At 48.8% G+C, this 14,686-nt stretch overlaps 1 protein-coding gene across 8 annotated transcripts in view; it reads left to right on the plus strand.

The window, feature by feature from the left end:
• Positions 1 to 14,686, plus strand: part of NCAM1 (neural cell adhesion molecule 1) — a 300,947-nt gene that overhangs the window by 237,759 nt on the left and 48,502 nt on the right. For all 8 annotated transcript variants that reach the window (XM_059180921.1, XM_059180903.1, XM_059180928.1 and 5 more), the window contains exons 4-8: positions 145 to 288; positions 676 to 813; positions 1,973 to 2,090; positions 2,515 to 2,681; positions 9,549 to 9,691. In XM_059180921.1, the coding sequence (XP_059036904.1) occupies positions 145 to 288; positions 676 to 813; positions 1,973 to 2,090; positions 2,515 to 2,681; positions 9,549 to 9,691 (710 nt within the window). The remainder of the gene's footprint in view (positions 1 to 144; positions 289 to 675; positions 814 to 1,972; positions 2,091 to 2,514; positions 2,682 to 9,548; positions 9,692 to 14,686) is intronic.

Consider the following 14,686-nt stretch of genomic DNA (forward strand, 5'->3'; position numbering starts at 1 on the left):
ATGGGGCGGGACCCTCTCTTGGGCCACCATGTATTTGGACTGAGAGCTGCCTACAGCTGGAGTCTGAGCAGTATGGCTCTAGCAAAAAGGGGTCAGTGTGAGGAAGCGGCTGTTGCCCTCACTCTCCTCTTGCTCATTTTCCAGAGAAGCTCATGTTCAAGAATGCACCAACCCCACAAGAGTTCAGGGAGGGGGAAGATGCCGTGATCGTGTGTGATGTGGTCAGCTCCCTCCCTCCGACCATCATCTGGAAACACAAAGGCCGAGATGTCATCCTGACGAAAGACGGTGAGGCCTGAGTTTCCTGGCGGCTGCCCTTCCAGGCCCTGGGTCCCCTAGGGTTTCCACCTAACCAGCCTCTGAGCTTCAGATCCCAGTGTCCCACAGCCCTGTGTGCCTTTCAGGTCCCAAATGCGTGAATGTCCCGAGCTTGCACGTTCAGGCACTTGACCTTGTCTCCAAAGAAAAAGACAAATTTCCTGTAGACTTTTGCTCTTGGCTGTCAGTGCTAGGGCCACATGTCCTGATGTCAGTGTAAAGCCACTGCCCCCCTCCACACCCTACCCCTAGCTCTAGATTGTCGCTAGGGAAGAGAAGAAGTTCCCTGCAACCTTCCTGCAAATTCCAGAGTTCTCTGACTGACCCTTGGATGAACCTGCCTCTTGTCTCTTCTAGTCCGATTCATAGTCCTGTCCAACAACTACCTGCAGATCCGGGACATCAAGAAAACAGATGAGGGCACTTATCGCTGCGAGGGCAGGATCCTGGCACGGGGGGAGATCAACTTCAAGGACATTCAGGTCATTGTGAATGGTGAGGAGATCGCGTTCTTCCTGCTCTCTCCATTAGTAGCGCCTGGTCACCCCCAAATCATGCTCCGTAACTTCCTCTTTGGTCTGTTAAATAAATCTCGTCCTGACTTATGCATCCGTCTCAAGTGAATTGTTCCTCCTGGGATAACCTCTAGCTTGTTTTTTTTCTGAATACACCTGCCTTTTGGGTCTCCCTTAACCCGGGGGACTTCTAGCACCATTCTTGAATGTTCTTCGCTGTTTTACAGCACTGGAAACTTTCCCCGTGCTTTCTAATAAATCCTTATTCATCCTTCACTGTCCTTGATGTTATCATGATTGTGGGGTTAGTCCCCCTTGGTTCAACGTTCAAAGAAAATATTATTATCAATTCAGTCCTCAGAATAGTCAGAATCATGGGCCACGGTCTTATTAATCTTAATCTGCAGTGTGTCAAATAAACACACCCGTGGAATCGATCTGACATTTACAAGATGTTTACAGGAAATTATAATGTCAGTACTAAGAAAATAAGTAAATTAGGGTTGAATTGTTTTTGGCTTTTGATACATATTTTTTGCCAAATTCTCCCCCTCTCATTCCTTTGGTAAAAACTGTTTGTGCACAGGGCTGTTTATGACAGTGCCAGAGAAATGTCACTTGGTGAGCTGGTGACATCTAACCATTTCCAATTGGTATTAACCATCTAAGCACTGAGAACAGGCATTTTCAACTTTTTCCAGAATCAAGAGCCCCCTTTGTTCCAAAAAGCATCAAGTTCCACTTACCGTGGTAGCTATAAGATTGATACACATGGACTGAGAAAACACATCATGATATCTAGCAGCTATGAGTTGAATCCTGTTTTAAAAGGAGTACATCCTATTAATGTAGCTTTTAAAGCTATTTTATTAAAAACCAATATTATATATTACATGTAACGATAATCTAGTATTGTCGAAAGCCACTGATGCATGTTTGCGGATGACTTATTCCGTTTGGAATAATTTTCTAGGACACATCAGAGTTTAGATCCCTCATGCAAACTCTGCGGCTGCCCAGAGCTCCTGACCTCTAGGCCATGACCCTCCGACCTAAGGTCCCCCGGAAGTGCCTCTTCTCCGGGCCACTGGGTTCCTGCAGGTTTCCACACCCCCCCTGACAGCTCTCCTCTCCCTCAGTGCCGCCCACCGTCCAGGCCAGGCAGAGTATCGTGAATGCCACCGCCAACCTCAGCCAGTCCGTCACCCTGGTGTGCGACGCCAAAGGCTTCCCAGAGCCCACCATGAGCTGGACAAAGTAAGAACCTGGCCCGTGCCTTTTATCGTGGGCTCGTGGAGAAGGGAGCGTGGAGCTCCGTGCTGGTGTGTCCGTGGCACGGGTGTGGGCTGCTGGGATCAGCTGCAGGTGTAGCACGGGTTCTGTTCTGTAAGCTGCTCTCCCCTCTAGCACTGGATCCCTTCCAAGGGGGCAGAGCCAGAGGGCGTGGGCTGGGAGGCCCTCTTTGGGAGGTGTGTAGGCAGTGTGCAGCCCTTGGAGAGAAACAGAGGTTTAGGCAGAGGAAGCAAAGGTTTGTGTGTGGAAGTACAGTTTGGGGTGTTGACTTTGTGTGAAGACCGAGTCCTTCCGTGGGCTCAGTCTGCATTCCGTGGAGATGGGTTAAAAATAAACCTTGTACTTCCGTGGCCAAAATCATGGCAATTGGCTTTTCTGCACCATGTAGGGATGGGGAACAGATAGAGAACGAGGAAGACGAGAAGTACGTCTTTAGCGATGACAGTTCCGAGCTGACCATCAGGAAGGTGGACAAGAGCGACGAGGCGGAGTACGTGTGCATCGCCGAGAATAAGGCCGGAGAGCAGGATGCGTCCATCCACCTCAAAGTCTTCGGTAAGGACGGTGGAGGTCAAGGTCATTGTTCTGCCACAGTTCCTCTTACCCCACACGCTGGATCCAGCAGCAAGACCCCATTCTCTCTGCCTTGGAATCTGTCCCAGCTGCAACCACATTTGCCTGCTCCACCCCCTAAGCCAGAGTCCACGTTATCTGCCTCCTCTCCTGGTCTGTGACAGCCTCCCAGCCCCCCATGTGGTCCCCCTCAGCCCCGCCTCACAGTAGCCAGAATGACCTCAAGCACCATCCTCTGTGTAAAATCCTCCCGTGGCTTCCTGTTGCAACCAGAATAGAATCAGATGGCCCGCCCTGGCCTGCGAGACCTGGCCCCTGCCCTCCTTTCCAGCCTCGTCTTTCCTCCACTTTGCTCCACACCAAAAACCCTCCAACCCCTCAGGCCTTCCTTCTGTGGCTCAGATGACACTGAGCTGCTTTCTTGTCTTTCGGGACATTGCACTTGATACCGCTTCTGCTTGGAATGTCGTTCCCCCACATCTGCTCTGAGCAGAATCATGGTCTGCAAATTCCAGAGTTCTCTGACTGACCCTTCATCTCTAACCTCTCACCTCAACCTGCCTTCTCGATGAATCCTTCCTGCACTGCCCTGGCAAATGCACCCCCCTCCCCCTAAGTGCCTCCATCGATCTGACTGTACCTTCTTCACCACACTTGTCCTACCCGACCTGGCCTCATTTCCATATTTGCCCTGGGGATTGTAGTCTCCCACCTCCAAGAAGCAGGTAAACCCTGGGATAGCAGATTGCTGGCTTTTCTGTCTCTTTCCTGCTTTATCTCTACCACTCCAACCAGTGCCGGCCTCGGGAAGACCTGTGGTAAACATTAGGGACCAACCGGCTGACTGCCTGTGTGTCCCTTGCTTCTTTCCGTGGCCCGTGTGAAACGGTGCCATCAAAGCCATGAGAAGAGCCCCTCGTGTCTGCTCACTCCATCTTGATAAACTCAGTTCACTTCCATTCATTTGGAACTGAAATGCATCTTGACCTGACCTTGAAATGAGAATTTGTGGCAGAGAAATGCTTAACCTATTGGCTTTCAACACTTCCTGCTCATGTTTTTTAAAAAGACATGGGACACCTGGGCAGCTCAGTCAGTTAAGCAGCTGACTCTTGATTTCGGCTCAGGTCATGATCTCAGGCTCATGAGATCAAGCCCCTCGTGAGGCTCCAAGTTGAGCACGGAGTTTGCTTAGGATTCTCTCGGTCCTTCTCCCTCTGCTCCTTCCCACTTCTCTCTCACTCTCTGTTTCTCATTTAAAAAATAAAACAAACAGGGAAGCTGGTTCAGTTTAGATGGTGCCGCCAGGCCCCGGAGGGCAGCTCTGGTTCCTGTGGTTCCCAGGTTGCTACAGTGTGTGCCTGGGAGCCCTCTAGGACCTGCTTGTTGGGCCTGGTCGGAGACCTCTGACGTGTGCAGCTGGACCTGCTCATCATAAATAAATCTTATTTCTCTGTTAATGACAGTTGGGTTTAGAAACAGGTTATCAGTTCTGTTCATAGCAACTGGATATACTGGAGAGTGAAAGCTGACGGCCTTGGAAAATATTCTTTTTTTTTTTTTTTTTAAGATTTTATTTATTTGTCAAAGAGCTAGCACAAGCAGGGAGGGGGAGAGGCAGAGGAAGAAGCCGACTCCCGGCTGAGCAGGGGATCTGATGCGTGACTCAAGCCCAGGACCCCAGGATCATGACCTGAGCTGAAGGCAGACGTTTAATTGACTGAGCCACCCACTCGTCCTTGCCTTGGGAAACATTCTTCACGGTTCTTTATCTAGTTCTCCTCCCCAGTCCCTCGGGTTTCAGGTTCTTCCACATTGTAAAGACAGGTGCATTGTTAACGTAGTCCTTCATTGAACAGATACTGATGAAGCAGCCTGTTGCTGGACTGAGGGGCATCTGAGATATGAGTATGATGTGGTCCTTTAACTCTAACAAACATGGGGAGGGAGAGGAATGTAAAAGCATATAAATGATAATAGAGAGTGTCCGCCAGCTATGTTTGAGTGCCTGTGTGGGCCCAGCCATTGTCAAAGTGATGAGGATGAATAACACGTGCTCTGTCCTCGTCCGTGGGCTCACGGATGACCGACGCAGAAATTTTTAATGACGGCTCATTGTAAGGACTTCGGAATGGCAATGGGCACCATGTTTTAGAGGAAAAGAAGACCTGTGGTCATGAGAGACAAAAGGCAGAGAGGTCTTCACAAACCGTGTGCTGTTTCCCAAGCAGGGCTTCCCAGGTGAGGAAGGGTGGCCATGGGTGAGGACCCCAGGCCGCCCGGGCACAGACATGGAGGCAGGAAAGATGCGTGCCGCGCCGAACGTGAGCTCCTTGCAGACGGACTGTGAACCCCCAGCTACGAGGACAGTGTCTGGCAAATTGTAGGTGCTAGAATTTGCCTAAGGGAAAGCAGAGCCGTTTGTTTTATGTGAATGAAGCACAGGCAGATGGTAAGGACATGAGTCTAGAAATGGCTAACTATCCCTTGTCTTGGGAAATCTCAGGTGTTAGCACCATAAAGTAATAATAATACCCGACAGGAAGTGAGCACTTCTAATGTGTCAAGCACCACCTGAAGTCCTGTGTGTAACTGACTTGCAATCCGCAGCACAAGGCTGTGTGGTAGATTTCATCCTTGTCCTTATGTCACAAGTGAGGAAACTGAGCCCAGAGAACTGAGTGGCCTACCCAAGGAACCAGGGCTGCAAATCCAGGCAGCTGGCTTGGAAGTCCCTTTCCCTGAGCTAGCAAAGGGGGGTTACCACCCCGTGAAGCTCCACTTAACACAGACGACGTCTGAATTACGGAGGGGACGGCTGAGAACGGTGAAGGTAGCGTGCCCTCCCTGTGCCACCGGGGGTCACACGGTTTGTCTGTAGAAGTAGCCTCCGTTCTCACCGGCTGGTCAGGAACAGGTCTTGGATTCTCTTGCAGGCCTCTCTGGTGCTGGTGGCTGCCCCACGAAGGAGGCGAAGGAGGCGTGGGTACTGAGTCCGGAGCCAGGCGGGGCCGTGGAGAGTGGGATCAGGTGTAGGGGCGGAGCTAACGAGGCAGGAAGTGAATTCCACATGCAGGAACTGTGGCAAGGCCGACTTTGTCTTTCTACCCACTTCCTCACCAGGCATTCCCTCCTGCACCAACCCTCCCCCCCCCCCCCACACACACACAGTTTCTTCCCCAAGACCGCAGCTAGGAGAATAGATGCTATCCAGAAAAGCAAATAGAGGAGAGGTGGCCAGACTCCTGCAAAGACAAGTAAGGAAAGCACAGACTCCGAGGACTCTTGCCCCCATCCAAAACGCAAGCCCCTCTGTGAGCTTCGGGGGAGTTCACATAGCCTCCTGAGAAGCTTCCTCACCTACACAGTTTTCCTGTCCGTTCCATGTTCTTAACCTCCTCTCCCTCCTCCTCTGGCTTCCCTTGGTTTAGGAGATGGGTAGTAAGGCCAGGACATGCGGTGGGGAGGGGTGAGTGAGGTGGGGCTCCCTCCTCCTTTTACTCTCTGTCCTGCCTCTTCCCCTTGGCTTGCTGCGGGGCCCAGCGCTAGGGGGGAAGCGAGGCAGGTTCCCCCATGGAGGCCGAGTTGGCAGCAATGAGGCAGAAGCACATAGAAACCAGTAGCTCGGATTGTAAAACCAGAGCTCAGAACTCCTGTGATTCAAGACGGGAAGGCAATTAGTCAGTACGGGGCACGTCTAAATTAGAGACTGCCATAATTGTGCCTTACCGACATCATTTTTCCCTAAGAAAGGCGGATGTTCTAGCATGCATTGCCCTAGTTATCAGCCAGAAGCTCTTTTTACTAAGTAGTTACATCTTACCTTCCTTTAAATTTGGCAGTGAATTTCCATTGCTTTTCTCCCCCATGGGCTCTTCTGAAAAAGTATTTTTGTCACTGCATATTCCTGTTACGCTCACACAGATGCTCATGAGGTCTCATGCTGCTGTGGCCTGAGGCAGGTTCACCAATGGCCTTGCTTATCTGACCCCTTGGGACCAAAGCAGCCCTTGTGAGCTATAGCACTGGGTAAAGGCTGAAGGGAGCTGCACCGGGTCATGTCCAGCCCCTCAGTTCAGAGGAGCAGGGCCGCAGAGCCCTCCTTGGGCTGGCATCAAAAGGTATCAACCTTTTGATGCCTGGATTTGGCGCCTGGGTTGGGGTGGGACTAGATGAGACCACCCCTCAGTGGCCGGGTGCAGAGCCGTGGGCTTGCCAGAAGAGAAGAGCCATTGTGCTGGGAAAACTCCCAGGGACATTTGTGCTCCCAGGAGGGTCCGTGGGGAGAAATGCAATGGAACACTCGGAGGCAGTAAGTCCCCCTCTAGGAGGCAGAAAATAGAACGGGGATCCAAAGTCAGGGGCCCGCAACAGACGTTAATTAAGAAGGTGTAAGTACCATCGGAAGACAAAACCTGGAGATGTTCCCCTAGATGCTGTGTGCAGAGGGACGTGACCTTGCATCTGCCCGTTTGCGTGATGATGCCCATTGTCCCGGGGGAGTTATGTAGAGAATCCCTTTTCACTCTCAAGAGTGCCCTGATCGGGACTATAAATTATATTGATATTCTAACTCCAAGGCAATATTCTGAGCTTTCAATGAGTTCTGACAATGGGCCTGCTGCTTCTGTAGTACAGAGAGGTTAGGTCATTAGTGAGAAACTTGCCTGCCTTCCAACGGCCCTCTGTAGACTATATAAAATCAGCTGTTGTTGATAATGCTTTTAGTAAGAATATAGTTTGCTTTTTCCTAAAGATTTGTGCAGTGGACCCTTTGTAACCCTGTGGTAAATGGAGCTGCCAAACCAGATATTAATAGACGTTCTATCCCTTTTCTGTCTTTTGTTAACCTTTTGATGCCCGGACGAAGTCCTAGGGGTCAGGACGAGTCCAGCAAACACTGTCTAGGTCACGATATCCATCTGGGCTTCAAGAGGCCAAAAATTCAAACAACTGTTCAGTGAATTCGGTTGTGTGGCTGAATTTTATTTTTTTAGACTTTTTTTTTTTTTTGAAGATTTTATTTATATGAGAGAGAGAAGGTGAGTGAGGACATGAGCAGAGTGAGGGGCAGAGGGGGAAGCAGACTCCCTGCTGATTAGTGAGCCTAATGCAGGGCTGGATCCCAGGACCCCGCGATCATGACCTGAGCTGAAGGCAGAGGCTTAACTGACAAAGTCACCAGGTGCCCCTGCATTACTCATTTCAATCTGTGATTTTAACAGTGTAGAAATTCAACTTTTATTTTGTCTTTCTCAAACCCCTGTCCAGCTGCAATGAACAGTCCTTTCGTTACGAGTTGTGACCCCCTTGGAAGTCTTGTTTATCAAGATCAGCACAAAACCTTCCTGTGGGAAAATCTCGCTCAAGTGATCTCTATCAGTTCCAATTCGTGATCATTTGGCCCCGTTGGATGGAGACGTGCCTGGGTGCTTGCCGTCAAAAAAGGACTTGCCAAGCAAGCTGTTTAGTACAGATTAACTGTAGCAGAATATTTGACTACATGGATAATTTTATATAGAAGCAGGTATTTGCTGCAGAAAATGCACAGCCTAGACATAAAAGCAGAACCAGGGGGGCCTCAGCTTGCAGGAAATGTATAGGGAGGAGTTTATTAACCTACTCACAGGCGGCGTATGAATTTGAATATAAAGGAAATGTAATTCTTTCAAAAATTATCCATAAATTTGATTTATTTATTTTTTTTGTTTGTTTATCTCGCCTCGTCTTTTTCCCCATTAGCGAAATAAGTTACATTTGTGCTGTGTTATCTTTTCTCTTCTGTGGAAGGTTTTGCAATTTCAGAGTATAATTGTTTTAAATCAGGAAAAGTCAATTTTCTCTAATGTTTTAGCATTTAACTCCACTTTTGAATGCTCGTGTTTTCTGGCATTACCCAAAACATTTGGAAATGAACCCATCTTATCTTTCCACCCCAGCCCATTCTGCAGCCCCCAACTCCTCTCTCGCCCCATTTCCTTGCTTAGTCAAAGCTAACACAGCTCTCCCAGCCACTGAGGAGCTCAGAGTCCCTTGAACTCCTTCTCATTCCTTCCTTCGATCCTTGCCCTCTGTTCATTTGGCACTTCGAGCGAAACCTTTCGTGAGCATCTCTCTCCAAGCCGCCCTTCCCCGTCTGCCCCTCCTCTGGGACCACCCAGTTCGGGACTCTATTTCACCACCTCTGGGGCCCTGTCAGAGCTTTCAAATTGGTTTTCTCACCTCAAGGTTTCCCCTCTTCTCAATCATCTAGAGTGTCTTCGTAGATTAGGCTTCTTGAAGTACAAATGATCATTTCAGTCCTCTGATCAAACACCGCCAGTGGGCTTCTGTCAGTGCCCGGAGACCATTCAAAGCAAGCGCCATAACCAGGCGGCCATGACCCTGCGCCCGGGCTGGGGCACCTCCCCGCACCGCACCGCCATACGCCAACACCGGCCCCCATCACACTGCCCTCCTCCCGTGTCCTTGCTTCTTTGCTTCCAGTCAGGCAGTTTTCTACACTGAGAATGACTCTCCCCATCCCAAAGTTCCACGTACTGAAGATCTCATGGCCCAGCCCGAAAGCTTTCTTCTCATGAAGGCTTCAACCTCTGCCCTCGCCTTCTCTACCCTCTGCCCTGAGTGCTCTTTCTCTAGGATCTTGTGTTTCTTGCTCGCACACTGATGATGTCATGCACCTACTCAAGTGTACGTCTGTCGGGGATTCAGTTCTGTAGCTCCCACAACACCTAGAATATGGTCTTATACTTCGTAAGTCTGTAACCTGATGAGTGGGCACATGGCTGAATTTAAACCCAGAAAACTAAAAAAAAATCAGACAAACTCACACATGTCTTATCTTTTCAGCAAAACCCAAAATCACCTACGTGGAGAACCAGACTGCCATGGAGCTGGAGGAACAAGTCACTCTGACCTGCGAAGCCTCGGGAGACCCCATTCCCACCATCACCTGGAGGACCTCTACCCGGAACATCAGCAGCGAAGAAAAGGTATGACGTCACCAAGAGTTCAGGGTCATGGAATGCAGGCTCAAAGCAGGTCATGTCTGCCCAGGCCCCGTTCTCTTCGGGGAGCCGGAAGATGGGATGCGGGCCCCGGAGGCCACGCCAGGTTCCACGGCCTCCATCCCCCAGCCTGCTGGCTGTGCAGGGGCAGGGCCACAGGTTCCTGCATAGATCTGCCAGGCTGTGAGTTTTGTGGACGTGGTCAAGTTAGACGTTCTGGGGAGGAAGCAGGGAGTGCTTTTCAAACCCAGGATTACGGAGCTCTGAGGAGCAGGGAGAAGCCAAGAGCTTGGGGGTCCAGCTCTCATCCTCTAAAGAGTCCTGACGGGAATGTGTCCTGGAAATAGCAGGGATCGGGATGAGCCCTATGAATTCTCCTTGTGTTTCGTAGCCTCACGCTGTACATGCACTTATGCACAAAAGCTTGGTTGCCTTTGTGTCTGCCTGTATTTCCGGTCACATTTGGATATCATTTTGTTCTGAAGGCAAAAATAATTAGCAGTTTCTTCATGATGATGATCACACCGGGTTCTCCACTACATTCTAAGCACTCAGCTTCAGCTCTCAGTAGCACATGGTAGCAGGCTTCCTGGTAGTTTGAAATGACTGGGGAGATTCAGCTTTAAAGCATATAGATTTATAGGCCACCGGAAAGCTGTCATTATCATTGACAGTATGTACGGATTGAGGTATCCCCACATCAAGCAGCCCTTTGCTCCTGAGTGGGCCAAAAGCAAGAGAAAGAAGAGGCTTCGTTTTAAAGCAACTTAAACCCCCTTATTGTACTTCTCCAATCTCATCTCATATGCCCTGTAGTATAGGGCTTCATTTTAGTTGGCCAGAGCTTTGTCACCTGGTCAGGAGTAATGGCCTTGGCCTTAAAGAACATTTATAATGGATTGCTTATTGACCACAATGTCACAGTTGATAGACCTTCACTCTTCTGCCTGCCTAAAGGAAATCCTTACAGAGGGTAAACTCAAAGTCAAAAAAGAGATAGGGTGACAGAGCAGATCCACATTTGGGATTTGAACTTGAAGATCTGGTTTCTGCCCCATGAATAAAAGACAAAATGAAATCAAAAGGAACAGAAACTGCTGTTCCAAAAAGCCCATTATTTTTTGCAAGTTTTAACTCCACAGTTGAATTCAACTTAACAAAAGCTCAAGGAACTGCTAAGTATTTTTGAAACTCGCATATGCTGTTCGATATTGTGGAAACCAACTGGATTAAGAAATGTGGTGTTTACTTGGATACTTTCTTTATCAACATTGGAATTAAACCCTAAGCTCAGATTTCAGCTCCCATCATGTGTGTTACGTGGATTGAATGTACATTTCAGGGCTTAAACCATAGGGCTGTGGCTCGGCACATATTTCTACATCAGGCTTGTGATTTGTCCAGAACGACCCAGTGTATATCACTGACCTACAGGGAAGGACAGAAATAATATCTATCCCAGATGAATGATGCTTTTAAATTCGATGTCTTTTCTAGGAATAGCTTCACAGCTAAGCTAGACCAGAAGGGTTATTAAGATTTGTGCCTACCCTAAGTTCTTTCATAGGTGGGCACTTCTGGCCTGTATCTGTAAAGTCATTTTTACAGAATGAGAACAAAAAACCAGGCACCAGTCCACACTCATACTTACTAAGTATTGATACAAAAGGCATCCAGCGAGATCATCTCCGACCAAGGAGGGTTGCATAATTCAGCTATTAGTGTAGACCATTTGTCTCAATCTGGGATAATTATCTAAGCCCAGCCACATAGGTTGGATTGTGGTTTCTTTTACTACGGACTGCCTTCAAGTTTACTCAGAGTGACATTACTGGAACGTGGGTGAATCCATGTTAGAACAAGTCCTCAAGCCCTCTAGACTGGCTAGTGCCATGACACCGTATTAACATATTTGCCGAAATGAAACCCTACGTAGGAAAGTTGCCATTTCTATTAGTTATATATTAACCCCAGAGAGGCTTGATGTCCATCTTACGCCATGAAGAGCTCATAATTAAGAGAACAAAGATGGCCGGCTCATGCTGGCCGGACTCTGGGTAATCAGTTTCACTTGCATCTGGCAGCAGCCCCTCATGTTCTCCCCCATCCGAAGGGGCATCGTATATGATCAGGGATCGAGATGATCAGAGGCACAGTGTCATAGTCATGAAAGAAAACAATGTCCTTTCTCAAGTCAGGATGGTCCATGAAGCAGATAAAAACAGATGATTGTATCTACCTGTTAAGGTCAGGAAGGGTCCTGAGAATTAGACCACACACAGTGCTGGGATCCTAGAGGTTGGGAAGGAGGGTCCCGTTTGAGGTTGTCCAGTCTCAGCCGGCACTCACTTTGCAGCTTACCTGCCCTAAAGGTCCCTCCCTGAAGGGTGACGGTGTCTGTCCTCTCTAGGCAGCTGGATCCGGAAGGTCTTCCTTTCCCCGCCCATTGCTCAGCCTTCCCACCTCTGCCCCTCAGTCCTCTGGGTGAGAACTCTTGGATTTTCCACGAGCTTCCACTCTCTGTCCCTTAGACACACTCACTGGTCTTCTCCATTTCCCATGCCGTGGGTTCAACCTCTTGTGCTTCCTGGTGGCCCTGTCCCAGAGAGTTTCAGTCCCCGGGCGCGCCCCTAATGTTTTGTGGAGCCAGTGGAGCCAATGCAGATTTCCATGCAGTGACCTGCTCTTTTGTTCTGGATGGTTCCCTGTTCTGGGCGCCGTCAGGCAGCTGAAGTGTTAGCGCTGTCGCCATTTCTCAATCTCTCGCCTCCTCTTGAGCTTGTGGTCAACTAAAACGCTCAGCTCGTTTTTACACAGACAGCACTGAGGCCACACACCCCCTTGTCCTGTTCTTACACAATTGATTGCTTCACCAAAAATGCAGAATTTTGTATTTCTGCTAAAAATTGTTTTGTTTGTTGCAGCCCGACGTTGCAGCCCTTCCTTGGGGAAGGCTCTCCCTTCCTGGGATGGTACTACCGGTCCCCTTCCCTCTCAGTGCCAGCAGCCACTTCTAATCATTTTGACGACCACCAGTGCCACATATACAAACTCTTTCTGCCTTCAGAAACATTTTAGTCCATCTTCCTGGCTTTCCTCAGAGCTGTCCTTAGAGGTCTGGAAGTCTCGGGCATTTCAAGCCACGTGGACCCACCCCCACCCTGCCCCCCACCCCGGTTTTGTGTATGTATTTTTAAAGTAATGAGGTCTAAGAGTGGTGACCCCCACTTCACAAGGCCCAAGGGCAGGCAGCTCGGTACCCTTCCCCAGTCCAGCATCGGTATTAGCTGTTGCCTCCAGTCTTGCATGGACACTTGCATGAAACATCTTTGTCCAAGCCGCTGATAAAAATGTCAACTGGGACAAGGTCAAGTGCAGAGCCCTTAGAATGCTCTCTTGACTTCCTCTGGGTCACTGGCTCGGATGGAGCCCCTACCACCACGGTGCTCCTCAGGATTGTGATGACATTTGTGGAAGGCTCAATGATTTCTTCAGTAAAGTTGGTTACAGTATAAGCTCGTTAGAACAGCTCGGTCTTTTGCTTCATTGCTTAGTTAAGTCTAGTATTCGTCTAGACTTAACTAAGCCTAGGTAGGGGTGTCTCTTCTTAAGAGGAGAGAAAAGGCTTCCAACCTTAAGCACAGAGTTAGCAACTTTCTAATGGATCCTAATATTCCTCTTCAAAAAAAAAAAGTGGTGGGGGGGAGCAAGCAAAAGCCTGTCACTGAGCCTGATTGCCACACCCTGCCCGCTCGTGTCTCTAGGTGGAGCGCAGCTGCTCCTTGGAGACTGCTGCTGGTCAGTCGGCTAAGCCTCAGTCATAATTGGGTTGGTTTTGTTCACCAGCCGATAAGAGCTAAGCTAAATTTGGGTCATAAAGACCATTAGGGTAGATCATCTGTCTGAAAGTTAATCCATTCCTTAATCTCTATTATGTTGGCCAAAAAGAAGACAAACCATCTATGAACATCGTAACGGGGATTGGTTTGACCCATGTGTCTGGAGGTCCTTGTGATAACGCAGAGCAAAGAAAGGTTGCCCACCCCCATTCTCCCACCGCTCATCCTCCCTAGACTCATTTTAAACATTGCCAGGTATGTGAGTGACTGGGACTAACTTCCAGGTGCCATTTATATACTAAGCGAGACCTTTGGAGGCTGATTTGCAAAATCTGTCGCTAGCAGAACACTTTTGCTGTGTGCTTATTTGAACATTGACTGGTAAAGAAATTCATATGAAACCTTAATATTTAAGGAAAAGAAGAGGGGCAAAGAGTTGAGATCAGAAGAGATAGACAAAAAATGGAATTTCATGAGCCTTGAGTCTTTAGCTGGTGGAGTATCCCACAAATGCCACAAAGAAGAGAGAGCTTTGAAATTCTGGATTCATTGGAAACTGGATCTCTCTGTCACCGGGAGGAATTCCTCTTCTGTACAGCCTAGGTGCCCACGTATAAACACTGGAAAGGGTGCCTGTATTGAGCAGTTAGAGTCTGGCATATTCTGCCTGGGGGCACAGGTAGAGGACACTTGAGGACAACGGTAGGGGGCTTCTTGTAGTTTATTTACACATTCCTAAAGACTTGTGTGTGAGGTCATCAAATGTGCATATGAAAAGAACCTGGAACTTAAAATTTCTGGAGCATGACCAGTCCTATCCTAATGTGTTTCTGTGTGTTCGTATCAGATTGTCTTCACCTGAGCCACACCCCATCACCAAGCTGTCAGGGCCAGGGTATAGCCCACCATTCCCTGAGGCACACAGGCCAGAGGTCAGGCTACCGGAAACGTCTTGTTCCTAGCAAATACTTATTCTGAAAGCCACAAAACCATAGCGATCTGGGAGAGAAACAAGAAGACTCAGATTTGAAAAGCAAATAACTCCATACGATATTGCCCTTAAAAAACAATCTTGATTCACACAGCCCTGGCATGTGACAGACAAGCTTCTCGGTGATGTGAACTTGGCAACCACGTTTGA

Source organism: Mustela lutreola, chromosome 1 (genome assembly GCF_030435805.1).
Source record: "Mustela lutreola isolate mMusLut2 chromosome 1, mMusLut2.pri, whole genome shotgun sequence".
Taxonomy (NCBI): domain Eukaryota; kingdom Metazoa; phylum Chordata; class Mammalia; order Carnivora; family Mustelidae; genus Mustela; species Mustela lutreola.